This window comes from Triturus cristatus, chromosome 7 (assembly GCF_964204655.1).
Source record: "Triturus cristatus chromosome 7, aTriCri1.1, whole genome shotgun sequence".
NCBI classification, from domain to species: domain Eukaryota; kingdom Metazoa; phylum Chordata; class Amphibia; order Caudata; family Salamandridae; genus Triturus; species Triturus cristatus.
This window is the reverse complement of record NC_140590.1, coordinates 288965884-288992962: the sequence shown is the minus strand read 5'-3', so window position 1 is coordinate 288992962 and position 27079 is coordinate 288965884. Positions and strand designations below refer to the sequence as shown.

Here is a 27079-nt window from a genome sequence, read left to right as displayed (position 1 = left end):
TAATGTACTTGCCTGTACACGACAGTCCACCACGGCTCGAGGTGTAGCCATTTTAGCAAAAAGGGAGATACAATGTACTAGTAGAACAAAGGTTGATAATCAAGGTCGCTGGGTAATCACGGAATGTAAGAGGGGGGTCTAACTTTTACTGTTTGTTCAGTGTATGGGTCTAATTTGGACGAAGCTTTAGTGTTCGAAGGACTTAATGTAGAGTTATCTTTATGGCCTACCCCTCTGATACTATGTGGGGACTTTAATATTCATCTAAATCGGCATGATCTTCAGAAGGGATGGGAAAGCTATACTGGCAGGAAACCAAAAGTTTTTAAGGGGCTACAACACTTGGTGGAGGATCATGGTTTGAAAGTATGGTCTGCATTACAGATAACAGATCCAGGCTTTACTTTCTTTTCTCATCGTCATAATAAAGCGGTTAGATTAGACTATTTTTTTATACCACCAGACTTATTAATGGGGGCAAGCATACAAGTTTACCCGACAGTCACTTCAGATCATGGTCCATTAGTGATAGACATTCCAATCTTCTGCAATGGTAATACCTCTCTACGGAGACCTTTTTCGTTTGATCGTAAACTTATAAAAGATATTAATTATATAAGGCATATGAAAGTGTGGATTCGGCAATTTCTGGAAATTAATCACAATTCGACTTCACAACCATTTGTTTGGGATGCCCTAAAAGCAGGGCTTAGGGGCGAGACGTTGAGTTATGGGCTCCACAAGCAGAGACAACTTAGAGCTGAGGTACAAGGTCTCTATGGGAAGCTTAGATTGGCAGAGATAGATCTGATGTGAAAGATTGCAGCGGGAGGGGATATTGTCCAGCCACAAGCAGAGATTGCCCGATGTAAAGCAAGAATCAACCCTCACTGGAGAAGAGAAATTGCCTTAAAATATATTCAATTTAAGGGAGAGGGATACGAATTCGGTGAAACCACTGGGCGGTGCTTGGCACAAAGGTTAAGGTCTAAAGAGGTGGCACAGAGAATCTTAAGGATGAGGAACGTACAAGGCAATATAGTGGAAACCCCACAGGAAATACTTGAAACTTTTCATTTGTTTTACGAAGAGTTATATACAGAGGATAATCAAGGGGGTGAGACTATTGATGCATTCTTTAAAGATATAGATTGTGTCAAGCTTGGACAAACAGAGGTACAGAGTTTAGAGGAATCTATTACGATGGAAGAATTAGAAATGGCAATAAATAATCTTAATAATGGTAAAGCTGCGGGCCCAGACAAGTTACCCCTGGAAGTATATAAAGTATTTTTCCAGGAATTAAAAGTTGAATTATTGACCACCCTGCATGGCGGCAGCTCCCGCGTCATGGGAGGAAGCAAATATCATTGTTTTTATAAAGAAAGATAAACCACCAGGGCTCCCAGGGTCATATCGTCCAATTTCTTTATTAAATGCTGACGGGAAGATATATACAAAAGTTTTAGCTACTCGCCTGGCTAATGTTATCACCCCATTAGTATCGCTGAGACAGCATGGGTTTATACCTAGGAGGGGGACGGTAAACCACATTAATAGGGTAGTAGCATTGTTAGATAAGGCTATGGTACAGAACACCGCCTTAGGGTTAATTTTACTAGATGCTGAGAAAGCTTTCGACCGTGTGTCGTGGAGCTTTCTCTGGGGGACTATGCAATATATGGGGTTTGGCCCTGGTTTTGTCCGGGCAATTCAAACTGTATATAAGAGCCCTAAAGCTCGAGTCTGTATTAGCGGGGTAGAATCTGCACCAGTGTATATAACAAGAGGCACGAGGCAGGGATGTCCGTGTTCTCCATTATTATTCGCTCTATATATAAACCCATTCTTTACTATGTTAGAACGTAATCCCAGAATTAAGCCGGTTGAATGTGGTTCGGAACAAGAGTATTAGCATATGCGGACGATGTGGCGGTGGTAACATCAGACCCGGCCTCGGCAATCTCAGAGATTGAATTATTGGCACATAAATTTGGAAAGATCTCTGGATACAAGCTTAATACATCGAAAATACAAATATTATGTACTAACCAGACCGGCTTTCAAAACCCCAGAGTGATAGATGAAGTTAGTTATCTCGGGATTAAAATCAGGGTGTGCCTGGACGAATTGGTAAAAATCATTTGGAATACTATCCTATTGAATGTTAAGAAGCAATTAGATAAAATGGAATGTTTATATCTTACAATGGTGGGAAGATGCAATGTTTTAAAGATGGTAATCTTACCTAAAGTTATATATTATTTTAGGTCTGTCCCATTGGAACTATCAAAGGTGCAGTTACAGCGACTACAGTCGTGTTGTATGAGATTTCTATGGACCCAAGGGAAACCGCGACGGGCGATGCATTATATGTCTTTAACAAAAGAAAAGGGTGGATGGGCGGTACCCGATTTCACAATGTGTCATTATACATGTATTTTGCAAAATATTAGGATAATGCTAACTGGCGAACACATTAGCAACCCTGCAGAGCACCCCTTCATATATCAGATGGTATTAGGGTAAGAAGTAAGAAATGGTTTGTTTAAAAAATTAGATTATAACTATTTTAAGAGGACGCGCTTTAAGGTAGCAGTTGCTGCTTATAAGGTTTGGAGAGCAGTGCGGAAAAAGCTACAAATAGAGCGGATCAGTTTCTATACTCCAATAAATTCACCCATGTTACTCCCTACTGTCTTTATTGACAGAGTAGCTCAGATATGGCAGGATAAGGGAATTATATCTATAGGTAAATTATATAAAGAGGGAGAGCTGCTCTCCTTCCAGATGTTAGCTGATGAATTTAAACTCCGTCGAACTGAATTTTTTACATTTTTACAGATGAGGGACTTTCTGCAGAAAAAACAAAGGAAAATTGAGCCATGTTTTTTGGTTGAGGCCGTTAGACAGGGCAAACGCATAGGGGTAATCTATAGATGTCTGTTGGACATACAGAGAGATGATTTGGAAGCTCAAAATATAAAATGGAGGAATAGATTGGGAGAGCAGGAAATATGTATAGAACAATCAATTGCTATGGCGGAGAGAACTTTAATATCAGCCAATTTAAGAACACAACACTTTAAAACTATTTTTGATTTATATCATACTCCTGCTAAGATGCTGAAATGGGGGGGGGAACAACGATGGGTAATGTTTTAGATGTGGGACGGATGGGGCTGATATTATCCACATTTTTTTCACATGTAGGAAACTGACCCAACTTCTGGACTATATGGAAGGTTTTTTATCAGTAACTACAGGAGTTATAATTAAAATCTCATCATCTGTTATGTTAATGGGTATAGGGGGGGATGTAAGGGAAGGACAATCGGCTTTTGATTTTAGATACCTAATCTTCATAGCAGTGGCGGTAGCCCCGCTTTGTATAGCTTCCTTGTGGCTACAAAAAGAGGCCCCAACTTTTGAAATGTGGAGAGCCAAATTCTTGGCTATCTTTAATTTGGAGTATAGTTTATATGCGTTGAAGGGGGTACAGAAGCAGAAACTTGGTTTGTCAATTTGGGGTCCAATAATTGAATACATGAAGGAATAATATGAATTTAATGTTGTTCTTCCCATCCTATGGGGGCCTCTTTTCTTTTTCCTTTTTCTGTAATCCCCATGAACATGTGAGGAACTTTGTCGTAATGAATTGTAAGTTATTTCTGTAGGAATATCTGGAGATTTATTCTCTTACCTCATCGAAATCCATATTATATGTTTGTAAATGAAATGTGAGATTGCATCAATAAAATTAATTTAAAAAAATAAATTAAAAAAAGTTGTTTGAAGTAGAGAATATTAGGATTTGTTTTCTGTTATTTAGATTCTCAAGAAGAGAATAGAATCCTCATTATGTGTAATTGTCAAATGGTCTGGTATTGGTATGTCTTGGTATCATCTAGGAGCAGGTGGGGTATCACTGGTGACTCTTTTAGTGCATGTAATTAGATGTTTTAAAGTGGGGATAGATGGTAGTTGGCCTGTTATTTGTTTAGGGACTTTGGGCAGTATGTCTTTAAGGATTTTGCTTGTCTGTTCCTGAGCACTAGTCCCTACTTTTTAAATTTAGTGTCCTCCCAGGAGGACTGGACCTCTTACATGTGTTCTTACTCTTCAGGTTATTTATACTTGGGTAGAACTCTTTATTTACTTGGCCTGCATCTTTGTCCAATAACTGTTTTGTTTACTTGTGCAATGAAACTTCTGTCACATCATTTGCTTGCTGTTGCTTTATCTCCCTGCACCTCCCCCTCCCCCTTCCCACAACACTGTTTCAGTTGCTTCATGTCCCTTAATCTCCCCGTGCCTCCCCCTTACTCCTCCCACAACACTGCTTGCAGGCTCCCACCACCCCTCCAAGGCCAGCTGTTTTGCTAGTTGTTTTGTTTTTTTAGTTACTCTACACATAATTTGCAATGCAGTGCCCTTGTTTAATATCCCTTTGCTGTCTATCCCCATCCCCCTGCACAACACTGCTTGCCTACCTGAAAGATCGCTGTATTGAATTCTTATGTTATTTTACATGGAACACATTTAATTATATAGCCCACCTAGCCATGGGCTCGATACATTAAACAGTCAGCTCATTATCTCAGGATGTTGAGCCAACAGCATACTCTAACACAGATCCCCAGCGCACCAGTCAGCAGCTCTCACCACTGCACCATATCCTTTGCCTAGCCATGTTGCAGGGTGCAGTATCATATGTGGCCAAAAGTGGTCCCAAGGGACATCTAGTGACATCCTGTGGTTCTGCTCCTTTACAAAACGGCTTGTTTTCTTTGCAGTTGTAGCGCAAACCCGACGGGAAGGTATTTGAGCACTTTACGTGAGCACCCGTTCTCCGTTCTCAATTTCCAAAGTGGCAGTTCGCCGTGCTAACATTTTCCAACGAGGACATTTGTATTCTAATCAACGCGACTTCTCTGTGCACTAATATGAAGCATGTTTAATTTCACTTCACAATTAGGAATGCACAGTTGGGAGGGCTTCAGTGTCTACTCACACTAACGGAGGCATCCGCACCAGTTCTCCCGTTCGAAAGTGGAAGCTAACCGCACTAACATTTTCCAACGAGGACATTTACTTTTTTTTGTGTTTGTTTTATTGGTGAAGAATAAAGAAAATTAGAACAGTTGACTGGACATAGCACATTAGTTTGTTAAGCATCACTTGTTACATCTTACATTTTCATCTCTTTACACTGTGACACATAATCCATGCTTTACTTTGTAATCTAATGCACTGCATGCACATATTTACACCCACTTATACAGTATCAACGTATGATTCTGTGCGCTGAGTGGGGCCCCGGTGTCCCAGGCATCCTTGCCTAAGTGGAGAATATCAAAGACTCAACCTTTGCCCTATTGTATATGTTCAGTGAGCAATTGCTGACCCTGCGCCTGCAACATCCTGTGTTCTTAGCGCATTAGCTTCCTGCGTTTCTCTCCCTCTTAAGTATGCGTGGTAGCTATTCCATATGTTTTTAGGTCGACTGCGTAGGGGGAGCAGGTCATTGTATGCCTCAGATTGTGTATTGCAATAGATCATGTCTCTGTGACACATTTCAGTCGTGGGGACCAAGCCCTTGATCCCAACGCATTGTTACACAACACCTGGCCAACAACAGCCCCATCACTATTAACTTGCGGTGTGGTTTCTCAATGTCTTTAGTATATCCCAGCAGGGCCATAAATGGATCTGCCTCTAATGTAATACCCGTTATCAGCTCCAGTTCTCGGAAAATGGCCTCCCAAATGGACGACACTTTGGGGCAAAGCCAGGCCACATGTATGAAATTAGCTAGTGGGTCCGCACACCTAGGGCGCTCTGCCGAACTCGGGAGCACGTATCTGTGGAACCGCTCCGGAGTGAAGTAGATCCTGTTAATGTATTTGAATTGTATTAGCCTGTACCAGCCATTTTGTGACACGGCCTTTGTCATTTCGCAGCAGTATTTCTAGCTTTTGTCATCAATGATTCTGCCTAGTTCTCTTTGCCAGTCTTTTATCATAAGTGGTCTGCGGGCTTCTTGAGCCGCCAAGTAGAGCCTGGTGATTAGTTTGTGAGGCTCACTCTCTTTTAGTATAGTAATTAATGCAGGCATGTCTATGGGCTCCAGGATGTCTTCTAGCATGGACCTCAATGCCTGCCTGAGTCTGTGGAAATGAAAACATGTCATATTCGTTGGGGCCTCAATGTCAGTTACTATCTCTTCCCAACTTTTCACCGTGCCTCCTTGAATAAATCTCCCATATTTGTAACATTTAGCGTCTTCAAGATCACAGCCCTCTCCTGTTCCTGCCCAATCTTAAACCATGAACACCAATCTATCGGAATAAGGAGGGAGTACAGAAGAGCACCCACCTGTTTTTCAAGGAGGCTCCACCAAGTGTGTGTGGTGGTGCTTAGGGTGTCAAAACAACCATAGCGCCTCTTCGATGGGAAGAATAGTGCTTGGGGGAGAGTCCCAGGTACTGCTGCAACTCCTTCAATGTGGAGATATGGGAGTTCAGTAGGTCCATGGAACCAGTAATGTGCAAAGGAGCTTTGTGCCGCTTTATAACAAATTTCAAAGTCTGGGGCGGCTAGTCCTCCCATGTCATAAGGCAAGGTGAGTGTCTCCCATTTTGGTCGCGGCTGCTTTCCAGCCCATGCCAGTTTGAATAAGGTAGAGCGCAATGTTGCAAAGAATGATTTCACATAGTATACATGGGGTTCACCCAACTCACCCTCCACTGTCTGGGCAGCAAATATCAATACAAAAAACAGTGATGTGGAGGAACAAATAAACCCAAAGTATTCATAGGGTACATACAATTTCCCCTATGCAGTGGTACCTAGGCCCATCTCATTAATATATATTTTTTAGAGAAAGTCACATTTCCACGCAACACTTGAGGTACCCTATCCACCTCTACATCTTTTTCCGGTATGCATGTCCAATTTTAACGCACTCATTATTTTTTTTAAGGATTCCGAGTAAGATGTACAATTTGCTATCTTAATCTAGATGTAGGGTTATCCTGAATAGGGCGATAATGCATGGCATTACTGAGTTGCCTAGTAACTTCTTTGTTGTATGCTTCACTGTTACAGAGAACAATCCACCCGCCTTTATTAGCAGGTTTAATTACCAACTGAGGGTTTTCAGCTAGATTTCTCACAGCTGCCATTTCCTCTTTTGAACAGTTCGAATTATAAAAAAAAACTAATTTTCATTCAAGCTGTCAAGTTCCCGTAACATTTGCTCTTCAAAGGCTAAAATTTCTGTGGGCATTACTGCGCTTTCCAGACAAAAAAGGATTTATTTTTAAGGCAACTCACACTACTTTCTAGGGTCTCACTGGCCGTTGAAAAATAAACTTTAAGTCTCACTGCAACACCTCTGTCTTTATGTCCACTGGGTTGGATGCAATAACTGTGCAGCATGCCCTATGACGAAGGACTCTAAATTCATTATGATGAATGATCAGAAACATGTTCATATGACTTCTCGAATTGTAACACGACAATTTTTATTTATTTTGTGACATGTGTTTGTGGCAAGATTTATATAGGCCAGACAACCCAATCGGTCACAATGTGCATTTTACAACACAAATCGAGAGTAAGGTGCAAGACCTAAGGTGCTCCAATGGTGGAGCACTATCAAACACACAACCATGATGAGAACGACATGGTTTATTCGGTTTTACTGGTGGTGAAGCATAGCAACCGAGCAGGTTTGCAAGCCTTGCTTAACAGACAGGAGGCCCGGATGATTGATAAATATAGGACAGCAGTGCATGGGCTGAATGGTTGAGATGAAATATGGGCACTGATTAAGGTAAATGCTTGAATGTACGTAAATATGATGTAATGTTCTCCCACCTAAGATTCTTCTGCGAGGCTTAGAACAGTCCATTGTGGGAAATAGGGCGAGAATACATATGTCTGATGTGGGAAAGGCAAAATGACTTGATGATACCAATGGTGTTAATAACGTTACTAGGGAGCTGAGATTGTTACAATGTTGCCTTGAGAGTTTTTGTGTCGTATTAGAGGGTATGTCGCTGAGACTGCCTGACATGTCTATGATATTTGATATTTCAAGTGTTTCTGGTTTAGCCCTTGGTAATCGTTATTGATGCCTCTTCTGCTTGATATAACTGTTTTAATATACTTTTTTAATATGCTTATCTGGACATAGTAACACCGATTTGTGCTCGAGATGTGCTGAGTATTTGGCGAAGTTAGCACACAGCGTTATGAAAGAATAAGACTCTTTAGGGACTTTTTATGCTTTATTTTAATATCGCGTGACTTTGCGCCACATTGTTTATTGCTTCAGGGTTCAGTCTTGGGACTTTAAGCTGGTTAGGACTTTTTAATTAGAGATGCACAGGCTGAGCAACTGATGTAGTGTGTCCTCGATGTCTAATACGCTGACGATCATGTGACCGGTCGCACAATGAGTCGGACAAGTGGAGGAGATTTAAATATGGCCGGAATCCCGCTTACAAATTTGCCTTAGTGAACTGGCAGGTCCAGAATCACACTAGTTGAGAAACCAGTGGGATACCAGAGGGGGTAAGTGATGATGCCAAGATGATACCTGGCATGCGAGACTGAGTAGGGTGATTCTGTTGGTAATTTGCCAGTTTGCTGTATTATTTTCATGCAGCTTTAAATGCGGCAGAAATTGGGCGTACTTATATAGGACGAGAACGGTTTGACACAGCTTTACGCGGCATAAGGAAGTCCTGAGGTATTATAACAGCACTCTTATATGGCATGTTGCACTGTCGAGCCTTGGAGGCGTTTTGGAAGTTTATTGGTTGGTTTTTCCCCTTTAGTTGGTAGTGGGCATAACGCGAGAAGCCGCCGGTATAAATTGAGATGATGGCATTGTAGCATTGGCGCATCTGGGACAGTACTGCATAGTAAGTGCATTTGGATCCTTTGGGAGTTTCCTTTGGTTAACGTGATCCACTTGAATGAGGGTACACAAGTACACATGCAGTAAGGCATGCAAATGTGTATGAAGTTGTCTTCTATGGGTATTTCATTTGGTTTTACTTTTAGTTTGATTCACGTTTTACTTTCACATGTAGTTATGGTATGCACCACTTATATGTTGTGGCTTGATAAATTTACCGTGAGGAGGTGCACGTAGTGATTGGAGGACCTGCCATCAATAATGAGTGATTATATGCACTGTAGGACCTCAGCGTGGACACCCTTTCTGGTGGACACTCGGGTGATCAGCACATCTCGGAATCTTGGTGTAGGTACTGAAGTGGAATAGTTTTAGTCATGTTTTGTGATATTTTGCTTTAGGTTGTTCCGTACACCCCTGTCCTGATGAGGCACAAGTAATATGGCTGAAACGTGTCGACAGACAAGGAAGGAGGTATCCGTTAAAAACATAATGATTGCGTTAAAATTGGGCATGCACACCGGAAAAAGATGTAGATGTGGCTAGGTTACCTCACGTGTGCAAATGATTACTTCTCAGTGGACCGCAGTGAACTGTGAAAGCGGATACTTTTTTGTAATTAGGGGGTTAGGAAATGATTTTTGCATAATTTTTGTATAATTATGTATGCATTTGTGTTTATGTTGTTGAGTGTTATTGTTCCATGTTGATTAAATGAATGATGAATTAAGGAAAATAAACAACTGATCTTAATCAGTAAACCAATGAAAAGAAATAAATATTGGTTACGATCAGGAGTAAGCGTTGATATGTGACCTTGTCTAAAAAATATATATTAATGAGATGGGTCTAGGTACCACTGCATAGGGGTAATTGTATGTACCCTATGAATACTTTGGGTTTATTTGTTCCTCCACAGCACCGTATTTTGTGTTGCAAAAAATGATTTCGTCAACAGAATAGGGATGTTTTAAAATAAAAACAGGAATCTAGGTAAAACCACCATTTTCATGACGGCAATATGTCCCGCCAGGGTCAGTGGGAGCTTAATCCAGCGGTCAGTGTCTTTTTCTAGCTTGTGCATTGTCTTCCAATTATTATCTTTGATTACTGTTGCTGGGTCTGTATGTAGTCGTATACCTAGATACCAAACCAAATCTGTTGACCAATTTAATGGAAACTCCAGGGGAATCTGCTGCATAGCAGGGGTGATTGGAAATATAATGGATTTTCCCCAGTTTACGTACAGGCCAGATAGTGCCCATACAATGAGAACATTTGACGGCATTAAGTTTGCTCCTCGGATTGGTTGCTGAAAACAACGATTTCAATATATGGCTCTTAACCTCTTTCCTTCCCTTTCCTTGATTTGGTTCCCCTAGGAAATGGATCTAAATAACAAACAAAAAACTTTGGCTGCAACATTTTTCTATTCGCATGAACAGCCTCGGGACAGAGAGAAAAGAAAAGGTTCAAAATATGCAAAAAATAAAATAAACACTAAATAAAGCAAGATAGAGTGGTTGCAAAGTGGCCAGATTGGTTTTATTCACAACCACACTGATTAGCACCACTTTACAAAGCCAGTGAAGCGCTACTTTCATTTTATCGTCTTTAATTTTCCAAATGAGGAAGTACACCATTCCTGGAGGTACTGCAATACCTTGTTGATACGCACAGTGGAAAAAGTTTTCTCCTCATTCGTCTATGGTAATAAAACCAACCGATCGCATGGATTGATCTGCCGCACCACGATGTAAGGGCCACCTTCTAAATATGATGAAGCCCACCCCCTCACCCCACTCGTCTCACTTCGCCACCTCCCTACAGTCTTCACTCCTGCAGCTGGCAGTTGCCCCCTATCTCTCTTTCTTCCTCTTCCTCTTATTCCCTCTGCCTGTCTCTGTCTCGCTCGTCGCTCCTCCTCACTAGCTAAAAACCATGGGGCAGATTTACAAGCCCCATGCGTCACTTTTAACATGGGAAAAGTGACGCAAAAGTGGCGCAAGGCGCTTGTAAAACTGCCCCCATGACTTCTACAAACAGCTCTTACTCTCTCTTATCTCTCCTTTCCTTTATTTGTTCCCCTATGAAATGGATCCAAAGAAAGAAACACTTTGGCTGCAAATGTCGTCTTTTTTCTGGCATTTTTCTATTCTATAAAGCAGCCTCGGGACGGAGAGAAAAAAAAGTTTGAAAATACGAAACAAAACCAAAACCTAAATAAAGCAAGATAGAGTAGTCTCAAAATGGCCAGATTGGTTGTATTCACAACCATACACATTAGCACTACACAGAGTTTGCATTTGAAGCGCTACTTTCGTTTTCTCCTCTTTCTTTGAACAACATTGTTTTCTCCGGGTTGGGAAGTGCACCATTCATGGCGGTACTGCAATACCTGGTTGATGCATACGTGGAAAATGTTTAATGTTGGACTAATCGGCGGTTTTCCTTATTTTAGTTTACAAATGTGTACTGGGGCTCTGTGTTCAGGGATGTGGTCTTTTTAAACCATACTGCTTATGTTTTGTAAGAATTTAAGCAATGAATATTGAAACAGGTCCCTTCCGGCCGTGTAGTCATGTTCTTAACTTTTCAGGCAAAAACACTCAATGATTTCTGAATCATAAGTGTAAAAGTGCTAGGGTAAATATGTTGTTCCTGTTTACATTTCACATGCTTTGCTTAATATTGCATTCCCTATGAGCGTTTGCTATTTCTAGGATTTCCCATTTTCTGGTTCTCCAGCGCCGCGAGGTCATACGAATGGCAATAGCGCCATGCAAATATCATCACTCCACTGCATACAAAAAACAAAAGTAAAAAACATTGTCATTTTCAACACCAAGCGCTCTAACGTTCACAAATTCAAAACTGATTGCATTGCAAATGCTTGTTTATACATCCACTCTACTCCAAACTAAACCACATAGGTAAAAGACATATTCCTTTACAACGCCAATATCTAACTCTCGCGATTGTGAGACCTATTGCATTACAATTGCTTGTTTGTTGTGGTTTAGGGAGTTAAGCTTTTTTTGTCAGCTGTTTGGATAATTTCCTAATTTATTAATGTTGTATACTTGCTTTTTATGTGCTCTTGCTGCTTTGTTAGCAATTATATTTTCTGGCAGTTTGTTGACTTTGAGGTTTTTGTCTCTTTTAGGTAGTCTATGAAAAACGATAAAAGTTACAGAGTATGATACAATTCATTTAATTGCTTATTAATATTTTTCCATTTAGTAACAGTTACTTTATAGTTTAAGTATTACTTGGATGTATAGGGCCTAATTACAATTTTGGTGGCCTTGGATAGGGGCCGCCACACCGCCGCCTCGCTCTAAGACCTCAAAAGACATACTGACACTGCCTGCCAGATTGCGAATATTTTAGTCTCTGGCAGGCAGTTCTTTGTCACTCCATTGGCAGTGCCTATGAAATAGTGCAGTCAATGCGGTGCAGGAGCTGAAGGTGCATGTACATAGGCCCCCCCCTGTATAAACCCCTTGGCCCTGAGGCAACAGGTGCCCCCCTTTGGTTTCCTCTCCACCACAGTTTTCATGGCGTGCTCACAGCCATGAAAACAGTGGCAGAGAGGAAACTAGTAATATGCTTGGCAGTGCTGCAGGGGTACTGTCAAGCATATTGTAGCCTCAAGATCACCGCACCACCACCATGATCTCTGATCCCTGGCATTTGATGCGGTCCCATGGCAGTCCGACCACCCAACAGAGAGAAGGCAAGAAGGAAGGAATGAAGAAATGAAAGGAATTAAAAATTAAAGGAAAGAAGGAAGGAAAAAGGACAGAAAGAAGAAATTAAAGCAAAAATTAAACAAGGAAGACAGAAAGAAGGAAGGGATGACAAAATAAGTACTGCAAACTAAACACGATAAAGGCTTTTTTCTTGGTCAAGGTTCATAAAAGAACTATTGGTGAAATTAAGTTCAGAATAAATGTGTTCTGGAGAAATATATGCTTCTGAATTCAAAATGTATCATGTTGAAGCTTTCTATAACTTAATACAGGCCAGTTGCAAATGCTGTGAAATTCCTTTTGGAGTACACTATCTGTATCGGAGAAATTCAGTTGAAGAAAGGACTTTCCCAAAAGGAATTTAGAACAACATTGGTAGGAGAAATGAACTGATAGAGTGGAAATGACCTGTACTCACATTTGGTATAAAGTGTCCTGCTGTCACATCAGACTCTCAACACAAAGGGAATGTCAAAGTATGAAATTAAAAACAAAACATTGACCCTGAAGGGAACTAGCTTGTGTGTGCATATACTCCTTGTGAAAGAGCAAAATGCAGTCACTCAAAGTGAAGTTATCCAGTGTCTGAAGTGGGCTGACCCCCCCTGCCCCATGTTGTATGCTTTACTAGGCAGAAGCAACATGTTAATGAAACACCAACAGACCACTGGGTAAAGAAAGCTGGCTGAAACCCCTTTTAAATAAGTATATTGTACATATATATATATATTTTTATATCAAAGGTCTTGGCTAACACAAGAACTAAAGAGCATTTTACAGTCACTGAAATCTCTGTACTTTTACTCCTCAATGGCATAGTTCATAGCTGGGGGCTTTTCCTAACATATCCAGCCATTTTCCTAAATTCATTGCTTGATGTTATGTTATAAATATGTTATAAATATTTATTAAGCGCTCGATTACCCAAGGGTATCTTGGCGCCAAAAACAGTGTGGTGGTAGCTTCGAAAGATGGGTGAAACCTATTATGACGAATTAAAAAGCCAGGTTGTGAGGGATTTTCTGAACATCAGTAGATTGGAGGAAGTTTTTATATGAAGAGGAAGCTAATTCCATGCTAGAGAGTCACCCCGCACAAAGCTGCATCCTCCCCAAGTCGCAGGTTTGAATCTGGGTACAGTGACTGTTTTTGCAGAACATTATCTTAGTGGCCTATTAGGCAGGTCCAAGTTAAAACTGCTTTTAAAGAATAGGGGCCCTTGATCATTCAGGGCCCTGTGGACGATGCAAAGAGCCTTGAAAATTACTCTCTACCTGATGGGCAGCCAGTGTAGCTCCCTCATGGGTTTGGCCACCTATTGGTATTTAGAAATATTAAGGAGGAGCCGTGCGGCTGTGTTTTGCAAAGTTTGCAGCGTGTTTAGCACATGTTTGTGGGCTTTTAGATATAGACTGTTAAAATAATCCAATTGGGACAGAGCAAGGGAAGTCACTAACCTATTCTGAAGCTGAAGGGGATTGAAAAGGAGTATCTTCTTTATGAGCCTTAGGGTATGAAAGACCTTGGAAGAGACTAAATTGACCTTGTCTGTAAGGAACAACTTGTTGTTAATCAGAACACCTAAATTACGGGCTTGGTTGACTGGGACTGGAGGGCATCCATGTCCTGGGGCACCAAGTGGGCGTCCAGAACAAGGGATCAGCACCAAAGAGTAGGACCTCAGTCTTACCTGAGTTCAGCTGGAGGCAGCTCTCTGCCATCCATTGGTTGGCATTAGTGTATAGTAAAGCTGACAATGGTTACGTTGCTGAAGGTGGCCACACTAAGCCGTACTTCACGCTGCCCAGCTCAATTGTTATATATCATGTACAAGTAAGTCAATAAAGCCCCACCTAGTGTGTGATGTTTGGTGACCATCTTTAAGGAACAGCTAAATGCAACAAGAAATACATCACCAAAATAGATTGAAGACCAAAATGCTTCATGTATACTAGAAATGACAGAAGTGGAAAAACGTTGGCAATACATCAACAGCAGTCAATTTTGTGCAGTTCAAATATTTTCAAAGTTTAATGTTAATTGCGTGATTACTCACATAGAAGATGGCTATCACTTACTGCTTTGCCTTCAGAGTACTACTCCAGATTAACGATGATGGTGACACAACTGTACATGCAATGAGGGCCAATGGGCAGACTGAAAAGTGCACTACTTCATCGACCCTGCACACTGTCCTGTGGGGTTCAGTTGTACAAGAGAATAGTGGCCATCTTAACTTGGCCAAAAACTCTTTGATTAGTCTGAGCTTTATGGGGTTCTTTTCTAAATGTTTCTTCTGTTCAGTAACTGAGTAGGTACAATCCTACTTTCTCCAACCTCACCAATTACGCTGCACCGAAGTGCTCATCAAGCGCCTGTCCAGTAAATCACATTGTTAACAAGTAGATGAACTGGGCTGGTCCATTGCGCCACAGTATGTATGCTTACTGTGAACTGGCTTTGCCAGTGCTTGTTTTAGTTTTGTATTACTAAAACGTTCTGGAGATACCGCTAATGCTATACTTAGCCCAGCCCTGAAATGAGTTCCCAGAAGTCAGCAGAGGAAGAATACAACTCATCAAATCAGATCACTGTGAGACCGAAATGCTTATGAGTGTCAACAAGAATAGAGAGGAAAGGTGTTGCATAAATACATCTAAGATAAAGAACAAAGCCATCCGGTCATGAGCAAGGGACTGTCACAAAGCCCACTCTAAGTATAAGTTATATACTGAAAACCATAGGGCTGCAGATCGACAGGTAAAGCTTTTTGTAGCCAAGAACTAACATGCATTTGCAATGCAATAGGTCTCGCATTGGCAAGAGGTTGAGGTATTGGCATTGTAAATGACTTTTGGGAAGAGAAGACTCCATTCAAAGAGATTGTAAGTAGGTTTATTGAGTAACATCAACAACCCCTGGAAGACACCGGTCCCCACTCTCCTCAGCAACTGCTCGTCTCTGGTCAGTAAACATTCCAGAACTATGACCAGAGAGAAACCGGTTTCCAAGGAACCAAGATATTCCACGGGAATACACACTAAGAAATAATAACAATTATAGAGGATACAACAATGACAATGCCTTTTATTAATGTGTTTTGAAACTTGCAAGCGGTGCTTAAACACGCACTTTGTACTTACATACGAGAAGCAAGGTCGGCAGTAAAAGAGGCGCAGTTACTGCCAGCTTTGCTAGTCATAACTATAAGTACAAAGTGCATGTTTACGCACTGCTTGCAGGTTTTCAAAACACATAAATAAAAGGCATTGTCATTTACAATGCCGATAGCTCAAACGTTTTCAAATGCAAGACCTTTTGCATTGCAAATGCTTGTTGAGCTAGGAGACAGAGGGCGGCAGCAGCTATAGGAAGGCCGGGACCATGATGCCAGGCCGTGAGTTTTAAAAGTAGGAGGGCGAGATAAACAACGCTAAAGCTGGGGAGTCTAATTTAGGTCCAGTAAGATCTATGACAAATTATCAGACTATCCTGATAAAATAAGGTGAATAAAAATAATTCAAGCACACAGTCAGTGGTTGGCCTGAATGCCTGCTCATCTACTACACATGATTTATTGGATTGAAGTAGAGTTGTGTTTTGAACTATCTGCCTCTCCCTTCAGCCAATACATGTATTCTGGAATTGCTGAGTCACTCTTTCTAGGGTTGTGGCACTATTTTGCTAACATGATGATCGACTAAGCAGTTATGGAATACTTTTATTGGTTATAACTATAAGCAAAAGTGGAGTGTATACAACATTGACACCAAATGGCTTTTTATATGTTAATAATGTAATGCATGTCTGTGTCTATATAGAATCCAATGTTCTCCAGTATTTGGGGTGTCTTTCATAGATTCACATGCTTGAATATTCCCCGTCGTCGAAGTGGGAGATACCCAAATAAACATATATATATAGTTCAAATAACATATCAAGTTAAAAATACCATAGGATAGCATTGAGACATAGGAAAGCATTGAGAAAAAGAATCACTTTGCTAACATATCACTGTCACTTTATAGTCCAAACTCCAGCCAATCAGGCGCTAGAACCCTCTAGAACCTTCTCCTCAGAGGCTCAGGCCCTCAGATTTTCTACCGCACGTCGTGTGAAGGGAGTCTCCCTGAGCTCTGCTCAGTTCTTCATCTGGTTTGAGGTTTTTTATCTCTCATCATGTCTGCAAGTAAGAAATCTCTTTTCCGTCCTTGTTCATCTTGCGGAAAGTCAAGACTTTTCTCTGAGGATCCCCATGAGAAATGTATTTATTGTCTGTATCCTGATCATAAGGTGGCTAATTGTAAGATCTGCAGAACTTTCTCTCACAAAACTTTGAAAGATAGAGAAGGTCGCCTTTTAATATGGCTTCAAAAACTAAAGGACACAGACAACCCACTTTCTGAGGTGGAAAGTGTAGCCTCTGTCAAAACAGGAGTCTCCTCAAAGCGTGGAAGTGTCCAGGACTTGCCATCTCCTTTTCTGAAAAAGAAGAGACTTCACCTTGAGGAAGTGTCTACAGGCAAAGTCTCTGTCTCCACGTCTGCGCCCCCGAGACGTAGCTCTCAGGCGTCCGTGACTCCATCAGCACATGTTTCCAGTCAGAAACTTTCAAAACCGTCGACGGGCCCGTCGACGGCCCCTCCGTCGACGAGATCGGCTACTTCATCAGCCTCGTCGACGACGGTGACGACGGTATCGAGTAGATATCCTTCGTCGACGACACTGACTTCGTCGACGTCTTCTCCGTCGACGATAGTATGTGTGTCTCTTAGAACTGTCTCGTCGACGATACCACTCACTTCTTCGTCGACGACTGGGAAGCTGGCGCTTCCGTCGACGTCCACAACTCCGTCGACGATGGGTAAAAAGAAGAAGAGGAAATCTTCCTCGTCGACGACAGCCTCGTCGACGACAGCCTCGTCGACGACAGCCACATCGTCGACGACAGCCACACCGTCGACGACAGCCATTCCGTCGACGGCAGCCACCCCGTCGACGGCAGCCACCCCGTCGACGGCAGCCACCTCGTCGACGACAGTCCCGTCGACGGCAGCAACCTCGTCGACGGCAGCTCCGTCGACGATTGCTTCGTCGACGGTCGCCTCGACGACGGTAGGGTCAAATTTTGCGACAATGCCATTGGTGCCAATGTCAACACCAGCACCGGGGTCTGTGGACAGCTCCTTAATGCTTCGTCGTAAGGCCATGCTAGACCCAGTTATGTTACCACCTGGACCACGGCCACCTCGTCAACTATTTCCCTCAGGGGATGAGGACGATTCGGATGAAGGCGATCAGTCTCTTTTTCGGGATGCTCATAGTCCTTCGGAGCTCCATATAAAATGCCAAGAGTCTGAGGAGGATGAATTTTATGATCAGGAAGAAGAGCAAAATACCTCTGCTCCAGTTCCTATGATGCAGCTTCCTGTGCAGCTTGTTTCCAACCTCCAATATATGTTGGAAGACTATAATCGTCGTTTTCCAGCATCCCCTCAAAATACTCCACGTGAAGCGCCATCTGAGGTTCCACCTCCTATATTGCCAACGATACCCACGCCCTCCACACCTGCACTGCCTTTCAATGCAGAGGATGATAATATGGACAATCCGGATACGGAAGAGGGCGAGCTCCCAGAGGACGACACTATGGCGGACTGGGATGATTACCAAATCAATTCGCCCGCATCACCGCCAAGGTCACCAGTCAACTCGCCACCTGTCGACATAACAGGGTTCCATCAGCTGATGGAGAGAGCAGCACAACGCTTTCACCTTCCCATGGTGGTTAGGGAAGAGGACTGTTTCTTATATGACTTCAAGTCCCAGCCTCAGAAACAAGTACGAGCTGTGCCAATCATAGACTTCATATGGAATGAAGGCTTAAAATTAATGAAGACACCTAATTCTATTCCGGCGGTGCTCCCACGCCTGGAGAAAAAATATAAAGCTCCGGATTCTTCCCCAGCCTGCTTGGTGTCTCAACCTAAGCCGGACTCAGTGATCACACAAGCGGCACAGCGCCGCTCCAAGAATCCATCATCTCCAATGTCGGCGCCTCCGGACCGCGACGGCCGTCGCCTGGATGCTATAGGCAAGAAGTTTTCAACCATGGCGTCAACAACGGTCCGGGCTGCGAATTCCTTGGCTATCCTCGGCCGTTATGATAGACAGATGTGGTCGGACATGGCTGCATTGGTCAAACTTATACCGGAGGATTCAAGAGCGGAAGCTCAGAAAATCCTGCAAGAGGGAGAAAGGGCGTCATCCGAGATCATTGACTGCTCTGTTGACATCGCATCCACCGGTTTTCGCCAATTGGCGGGAGCAGCCGTCCTAAGAAGACAGGGCTGGCTTCGGTCAACCTCTTTTCGGCAAGAGGTCCAGGCTAAGATTTTGGACATGCCATATGACGGGGAGTCATTATTCGGCCAGCATGTAGAAGATGCCTTGCAAACCATTAAAAAGGATACGGATACGGCTCGTTCCCTCGGCACTCTACAGTTTAAGAAGCAGCCCTTTCGAGGTGCGCGCGGCCGCGGCACCTCCTCATCATCATCCTTTCGTGGCTCCTCGTCCCAATACCGCTCGTACAATCAGGGGCAACAGCGGTACTATTCACAACCGCAGCAGTCCTACAGACAGCAAACTAGCAAGTCATACAGAGGAAAGTCGAATTACAGAGGAAATTCAACCAAGAAGCAGTGACTCTGTACGGAAAGAACTTCCTTTTCCCAGTTGTCCTCTAGTTCTTGTTGGAGGAAAAATCTCCCAGTTCTTTTCAACCTGGTCCTTAATCACTTCGGACCGCTGGGTCCTGGATATAATTTCAAGGGGCCACGCCCTAGAGTTTGTGAAGGTTCCTCCACGCACACCTCCATCCGGGCCACCACCCGCCCATCTCAGAGAACTTTTCAAACAAATCCAAATAATGTTAAACCAGGGTGCCATCGAAGTGGTTCCGAAATATCAAAGAGGGTTGGGATTCTATTCCCGTTTTTTCCTCATACTAAAGAAATCAGGGGAATGGCGTCCGATCCTCGATCTCAGATTGCTCAACAAATTTCTCAAGACTCAGTCCTTTCGGATGCTCACATTGAAGGACATCCTCCAATTCTTTTCTCAGGAGGATTACATGACAACGATCGATCTGCAGGACGCATATTTCCATGTGCCCATTCTACCACGCCACAGGAAATACCTACGGTTTCGAGTGGGCCACAGGGACTACCAATTCAAAGTCCTACCCTTCGGACTCTGCTCAGCCCCGCGGGTCTTTACAAAATTCCTAGCCCCGGTGGTGGCTCACTTACGACAAGAGGGTATTCAGATATACCCCTACCTGGACGATTGCCTCATCAAAGCTCAATCCTCCCACCAGGCGGCCCTCGATACCCAGCGCTGTCTCGATCTGTTTCAGTCCCTGGGGTTGTCGATCAATGTACAAAAATCTCAACTCACGCCGACTACGTGCAAGACTTTTCTCGGCGCTTGTATCAATACGAGCACAACCATGGCCTTCGCTTCAGCAGAACGTCCGGAACGGATTCAACAGCTTGCGAGCTCCATCGCAGAAAAGCAGTCAGTTTCAGTCCGCATATTAAAATCCTTTCTGGGAATGGCGTCCTCATGCATCGCTTTGATCCCTCTCTGCAGACTAAAAAGTCGCATCATCCAAGAGGAGTTAGACAAGCAGTGGCGCCAGGTTTCCGGTTCCTTCAACGATCAGGTCGTGGTGTCACCCCGCATGGCTCAAGCGCTGCATTGGTGGACTTGTCCTGCCAACATCGCAGCAGGAACATCCTTTCTGTCGTCAACCCCAGAACTCGTCCTTACCACGGACGCATCCATGGAGGGTTGGGGCGCACATTTTCAAGATCTATCCGTCAAGGGCCTATGGTCAGCGGCTCAGCGTTGCTGGCACATCAACAGACTGGAACTGATGGCCATTTTCTTGGCGTTGAAATCCTTCCGCCTGCCGTTCCAAGGGAAGTCAGTCCTCATTCAGACGGACAACACCACGTGCATGCACTACCTGAACAAACAGGGCGGGACAAGATCTCCACTGCTCTCCCGTCTGGCGCAGAGGATTTGGAGTTGGGCCATACTCCATCAGATGACATTACAAGCAATTCATCTGCCCGGCATTTCCAATACTCTGGCGGATGCACTCAGTCGGTCAGCATCATCAACCCACGAGTGGGAGTTACATCAACCGACGCTGGAATTCGTCTTCAACCTTTGGGGTCACCCGACAATCGACCTCTTCGCAACCCCGCAGAATGCAAAATGCCAGTCCTACGCAAGCTGGTTTCCCCACGAAGGGTCGTGCGGAAATGCCCTTTCGATCAATTGGTACGGGATATTTGCGTACGCTTTTCCGCCGATTCCGTTGATTCCACGAGTGCTGCGGAAGATGAGACAACAACCGTGCCATGTACTTCTAATAGCTCCACGGTGGCCTCGGCAGGCATGGTTTTCGGAGTTGCTTCTCCTATCCCAACGCGAGCCCATCCTTCTCCACCTGAAGCCGGATCTGCTGACAATGAACGATGGTCGGATATGCCATCCGAATCCCAGATCTCTCAGCTTGTCGGCTTGGAACCTGAGCACCTTGAATTTGCTCATTTGAACATTCCTCCAGCCTGAAGGGAGGTGTTAGCTAAGGCAAGAGCTCCATCCACAGTGAAAACGTATAAGCTCAAATGGAAGCGATTTTGTCATTGGTGTGCTTCCGCCCACATTCATCCTGTGCACGCTCCTCCAGAACACATTCTGCCGTTCTTCCTACAACTAGCGCAGTCTGGATTATCGCACTCTACCTTAAAGGTCTTTCTAGCGGCAATATCTCGCTTCCGACAAGATGGCTCGTCCTCTCTCTATTCATCCAGAGTCATACAACAATTTTTCAAGGGTCTCTTCCGCATGTTCCCGCCCATTCGGCGTCCTCCACCCACGTGGCGCCTGAACATCGTGCTGGCTCAGCTTATGAAGGCGCCCTTCGAACCTATCCACTCAGCGGATGTCAAATTTTTAACTTGGAAAGTGGCCCTCCTCCTTGCTCTGACCTCTTCCCGCAGAGTCAGTGACATTCACGCTTTTACAATAAAGCCTCCGTTCCTTCAATTCAGATCGGATTGTGTCATCCTCCGCACTAATCCGGTTTTTATACCTAAAGTGCCATCCGATTTCCATCTTAACGAACCAGTGCTCTTAAAGACTTTTTTCCCGCATCCACAAACCCCGGCGGAGCAAAGCTTACACTCTCTGGACTTGAAGAGATGTCTAAAATTCTACATTAGCAGGACTCAATCCTTTCGCAAATCTGACCAGTTGTTTGTGGCCTACGGGCGTGCTTGCAAAGGACAATCTGTCACCAAACCTACTATTGCCCGTTGGGTTTCATCAGCAATCTCTTTTTGCCATCAAAAGGCTGGTAAGCCTCTGTCTTCGGGAGTGAGAGCCCATTCAACGAGGGCTATGTCATCTTCCACTGCCCTGTTCGCTGGTGTGCCCATCCATCAAATATGCCGGGCAGCTACGTGGTCCAGCAGGCACACGTTTACGAAGCACTACTGTCTGGAATCCATTAACGAAGCAGACACGGCTGTGGGACAGGCAGTTCTACGAAATCTGTTTAAATAAGGTGAGCCTCTGCTACTTCCCTCCTCCTGGGGTATTATTATTATTATTGCGCTTTAAATACATTGTTTGTATTACATGCAACATCAATACGGCTTGGTCAGCCGAATACTGTTTACTGCTTACTATTCTATTCAAGCATGTGAATCTATGAAAGACACCCCAAATACTGGAGAAGAACAAATGTTACTTACCTGTAAACTGTGGTTCTCCAGTATTGGTGTCTTTCATAGATTCACATGCGACCCACCCTCCTCCCCTCAGAGGCTCTCTTCTCCTCTTTCGGCTCTATGGTCACTCTCGTGCTCGAAAATCTGAGGGCCTGAGCCTCTGAGGAGAAGGTTCTAGAGGGTGCTAGCGCCTGATTGGCTGGAGTTTGGACTATAAAGTGACAGTGATATGTTAGCAAAGTGATTCTTTTTCTCAATGCTTTCCTATGTCTCAATGCTATCCTATGGTATTTTTAACTTGATATGTTATTTGAACTATATATATATGTTTATTTGGGTATCTCCCACTTCGACGACGGGGAATATTCAAGCATGTGAATCTATGAAAGACACCAATACTGGAGAACCACAGTTTACAGGTAAGTAACATTTGTTCTTCCTTCCTAAGAGCATATGGATTAAGATAGCAAGAGAAACAGACACTTGCTCTCTCCCAGACAGTGTGTGACGCGGAAGAGCTCTGAAGTCTTGCCTTTGAGCATGAATTCACATGTATAAATGAACCAGTGCACTAGTAGCGCAACCAGTGAGTGCAAAGGAGGACATGAGAACTATGGCTGCACAGCTTTAATACGTATTCAACGTACCTTTAAGGCATCTGAGCCCCGGTGCCACTGCACCTGCTGCACCAATGGAAGCTATGCTCCTGTAGTGCATACACTGCTCTATAGCTGGGCAGCCACATCATTTAACACTGCATCAAGACGCAATAACAAATGGGTGGTAAGCGGCCTTGATGAATAGCATATACCTTTGCGGCGTCTGCTATATCAAGTATGATGCAACTGCTTGCTGTGTTACAAATTCATTCATTGTGGGTGGGGGGTGTTGCGGGCACGTGGAAGACTATTTGTGGCATGCCAGTTGTTTTTGTATTGGTTGAAAATGCAAATAAATATATCATTAATTGTGTTTGTTTGTATTTGTTATTTTGCTCTGATGTTTCTCACACGGCGCACAAATTGAAAACCAGAACAAACCAACTGACATAAACGTATATAGAATAAGAAACTTTAAGCAGTATGATTTAGAGAAAAATTATTTTGGTAATCTTTTATACATTTAATTGTATATAACTATGGAAAGTTTTAGCAGTGAAAAATAAATGCAAATTGCATATTTTATGTAAAATTTTGGTGGGCAAGAAGAAGCGTGGGCTGAGGGTAAAAATAAAGAAGCATAGGTATGAAAAATAAAGAAAATGCTTCTGTAATAAAAAAAATGGAGGCTATTTAAATTGTTTATAAACAGTTTTATAAATATGTTCACCAAGAGTTTGTTTTGTATGCATGTTTTTACATAATGCAGTTGCAGCAAAGTATGCAGACAGACGAAGTCGGCTAGTAGGAAGATGGGTGGGTGGTGCTATATGTGAAGTGCATAATGTTCTCTCCGTCGTTCCCCATGTACCAACAACAATAACAACAAAAATAACAACATATAGAGATATTCCTGGGATTGTCTCCCGTTGAATAAGATAATAATAAGTTATATCATTATTAATGAGTGTATTTGTAATCAATAACCTTATGCATGAGGAAAAATTACAGAACATTTTCCTGGTTTTTATTTGCACATACTACGCATTTAGTTTCACACAAGAGGTGATTTGATCCTCCCCGATATTGAGAAAAAGTTGTCCCAAAACACAGAGTTTACTGACTTTACCTTAGTGGTAATTGTGCTGAAAGCTATCTGTTGGACTAAACAAATAAGTTCCAATTGGGGCCTTCATGCGTTTTCTTGCTAAGGGCAAACACGAATACGCAGCAAATTATATGTACTCAAGCTTTCTAGCTTTCAGCACATTAAGGTAACATGATTTATATACTGTAGTGTGCTGGCAAAGCAAATTTGGCTGCAATAGCATAATTAATTTTAAGAATATTTTTAATTAAATGTATTTTTATTGTGAATTTTGATGAGAAAGATGAATGGCATAAGAGTAGATAACTTCCGAACACAGTCCTCAACTAGTGATTTTTGGGGTGGAAGATATGAGTGAATGTTTATTGATCCACATATTTTTTAAATATAGACTCGTAGTTCTTCAAATATTCACTGGTTTGCAGTAACAGACTCAAAGCAGAGAGCTATAAATGTGTAGCTGTGTATGTGAACACGGTGCACCAATTGAAATGCAGAATGCAGGCAACGAAAATGCGAAGAGTACCTTTACCAAAGAAAACGTTAAAAAAAAAAAAAATCAGCAAGCAATGCGATAAAAGAAAGGAAAGAACGAAAAAAAAAGGAAAACATGGTTTGCTGTCATCATCCTGTGCCAGCAGTAATGTATCTGACAGTAACTAATGACGGGTAAGGTCGCCTGGTTGTGCGGAGGAAAGGCTCTCGAGGGGGTGCAAAATAACAAAATGCTGCCGCTAACCGATCTATTGAAAGTTAGTGTATAGCATGTGCCACCGGATGCATTCATCTGGCTATAATGCGCCCCGGCAACATGCATAAACAAGCAAATGCAGCCAGCAAGCATACCTAAAGGGGAGATATGCTAAGTTGAAAGCAGGCAGTGGAGAAGTAAACAAAAGCGGCCGGCAGCCACATGAAAGGGCACCAAACTGAAAGCGCTCATTTGACCTTCTCTGGAGTTTAGAATGTACTCACCATCTGAGAGGCAATCCAAAACAAGACAAGCCCGGCGGAGCGTGGCGCGCGAGCTTGGTGTGGGCGGGGGAGCGGACCCTTTGAAGTGCTCCCAAAAGGCGGATTGCATGGCGGCACGATGCGCGTGATTGTGCGCGTGCTAGCCATGCAATCCGCTGTCTGGGAGCACTTTTAAAACCCCACAATAGTCTCGCTTTGCGATCGCTTACGCGATAGCAAGGTCGAGACCTAAAAACGGTGGTTGGAACAGTATGGTGTCTGTTTTGCCACAGTAGACTGGTTGGTAGCATGTCTATGAAATCACAATGGACAGATGGATACTTTCTGCCTGCGTTCTCACATTGGGCAGATTCACATCATGTAAGTTGGGGGAAGGGTATGTGCTTAAATGCTGTAATTGAAGGTACTGAGTATTTTGCTGATATAAGTCAAGGGTTCTTGTTTTATTGAACATTGGATGCAACCAGTATTGGCAAGAGTGGAAGCGTGATAATGATACGTTCTTGTTTTGGGATGACCGCGGAATAAATACATTGACAAGGCCATGAAAACATTGACATTCAGTGGCTTCACTCCGACACTGACACCGACCACGCACCAGTTCCAGTTTGGAGAAATGTAAATGGTGATGTGTTGTCAGATTGTGGTGGCAGAACTAATGAGCTTCTGATATCTTTTCTACTAGGTATTCTCCGCTTGGGATTGCCTGCTTGATATGTGGAAAGATTGCCGCCATCAAAGACCTTGAAGTAGTTGCAAGGCAACTTGGAATGTACATGGTGACAGTAATAGTGGGCCTCGTCATTCACGGTGGGATGGTCTTGCCTCTTATTTTCTTCTCCATCACAAAAAAAAATCCCTACAAGTTCTATGGAGGCATTTTTCAAGCCTGGATCACTGCTCTCGGAACAGCTTCAAGGCAAGTGACATAAATATAAACAATTTTACCTTTTCACGTCTACAACTGCCTTTTCACTCTTATTGGTGGTAAATGTTGCAGGATAATTCTTTATCTACCACTTGTCAGTTATCTACCCCTACCAAGGCTGTGGATTATCTTCCACCCTTAGTGTGAATACATCCATACGATGCAGTCTCAAATGACTATCCCACCTGGATTATTGTGTTAAAGATGGGAACTTTCATCATCTTAGTGTACAGACTTCGACATAAGAACTATATTGAGACTTTATGTTTTTGGGTTTTGATCATTTGTGAAATTGTTCCTTTTCCTGTGATCTTTCTCCCGACAATTTCAACCTCCTTACTAGTGCTATTTCACCCTTTGCAGTTTCCCATTTTAGCTTCTTTCCTGTTTTGCCAGAACATTTGATTTCCAGTGGTTCGCATAATATTGTGTCATGGATCTGTTCCGTGCAAGGCTGCGTCTCCAATTTTATTTGTGCATAGTTGTATATTCTTCCAAAAATCACATTTAAATGCAGTTATGTATTCTTACTATATGTATTCATAAGTACCTTTCTCCAATGTAAGATTGTGTTTTATTTTAAGCTTAACCACATGTTTAGAGTTTCTCACCTCTTCGTTCAGGCTTTTCTACAGCCACTTCCCCATGCATAACTGTTGTTTCAGAGCTTTCTAGCTTGACTAAATGCTCCTCTACATTACTACTGTCGGTCGTGCATATTATATACTTACATAGTACATCACCCACACCCACAGAAACTCACCATCTTCTCGAAAGTCTCAGACTTGGCTCACATCTACCCTATAGGATTGTCAATGCATGACCCACAGATCTGAATATGTGATCTTTGTATTTTGGTGCTAGGCTAGCCTATGAGCAAACACGAGAATCTCAAATATGGGAACTGGAAATCACCTTACAGTATACACAATGTGGCTGTCTTTAAATTGTAAAGACATATTTACTTTTA

At 42.9% G+C, this 27079-nt stretch overlaps 1 protein-coding gene across 3 annotated transcripts in view; it reads left to right on the top strand.

Moving 5' to 3' along the window:
• The window catches only part of LOC146809468 (excitatory amino acid transporter 2-like), a 968543-nt gene that overhangs the window by 640617 nt on the left and 300847 nt on the right, over positions 1–27079 (top strand). For all 3 annotated transcript variants that reach the window (XM_085616310.1, XM_085616311.1, XM_085616312.1), the window contains one exon: positions 25867–26100. In XM_085616310.1, coding sequence (XP_085472436.1) covers positions 25867–26100 — 234 coding nt within the window. The remainder of the gene's footprint in view (positions 1–25866; positions 26101–27079) is intronic.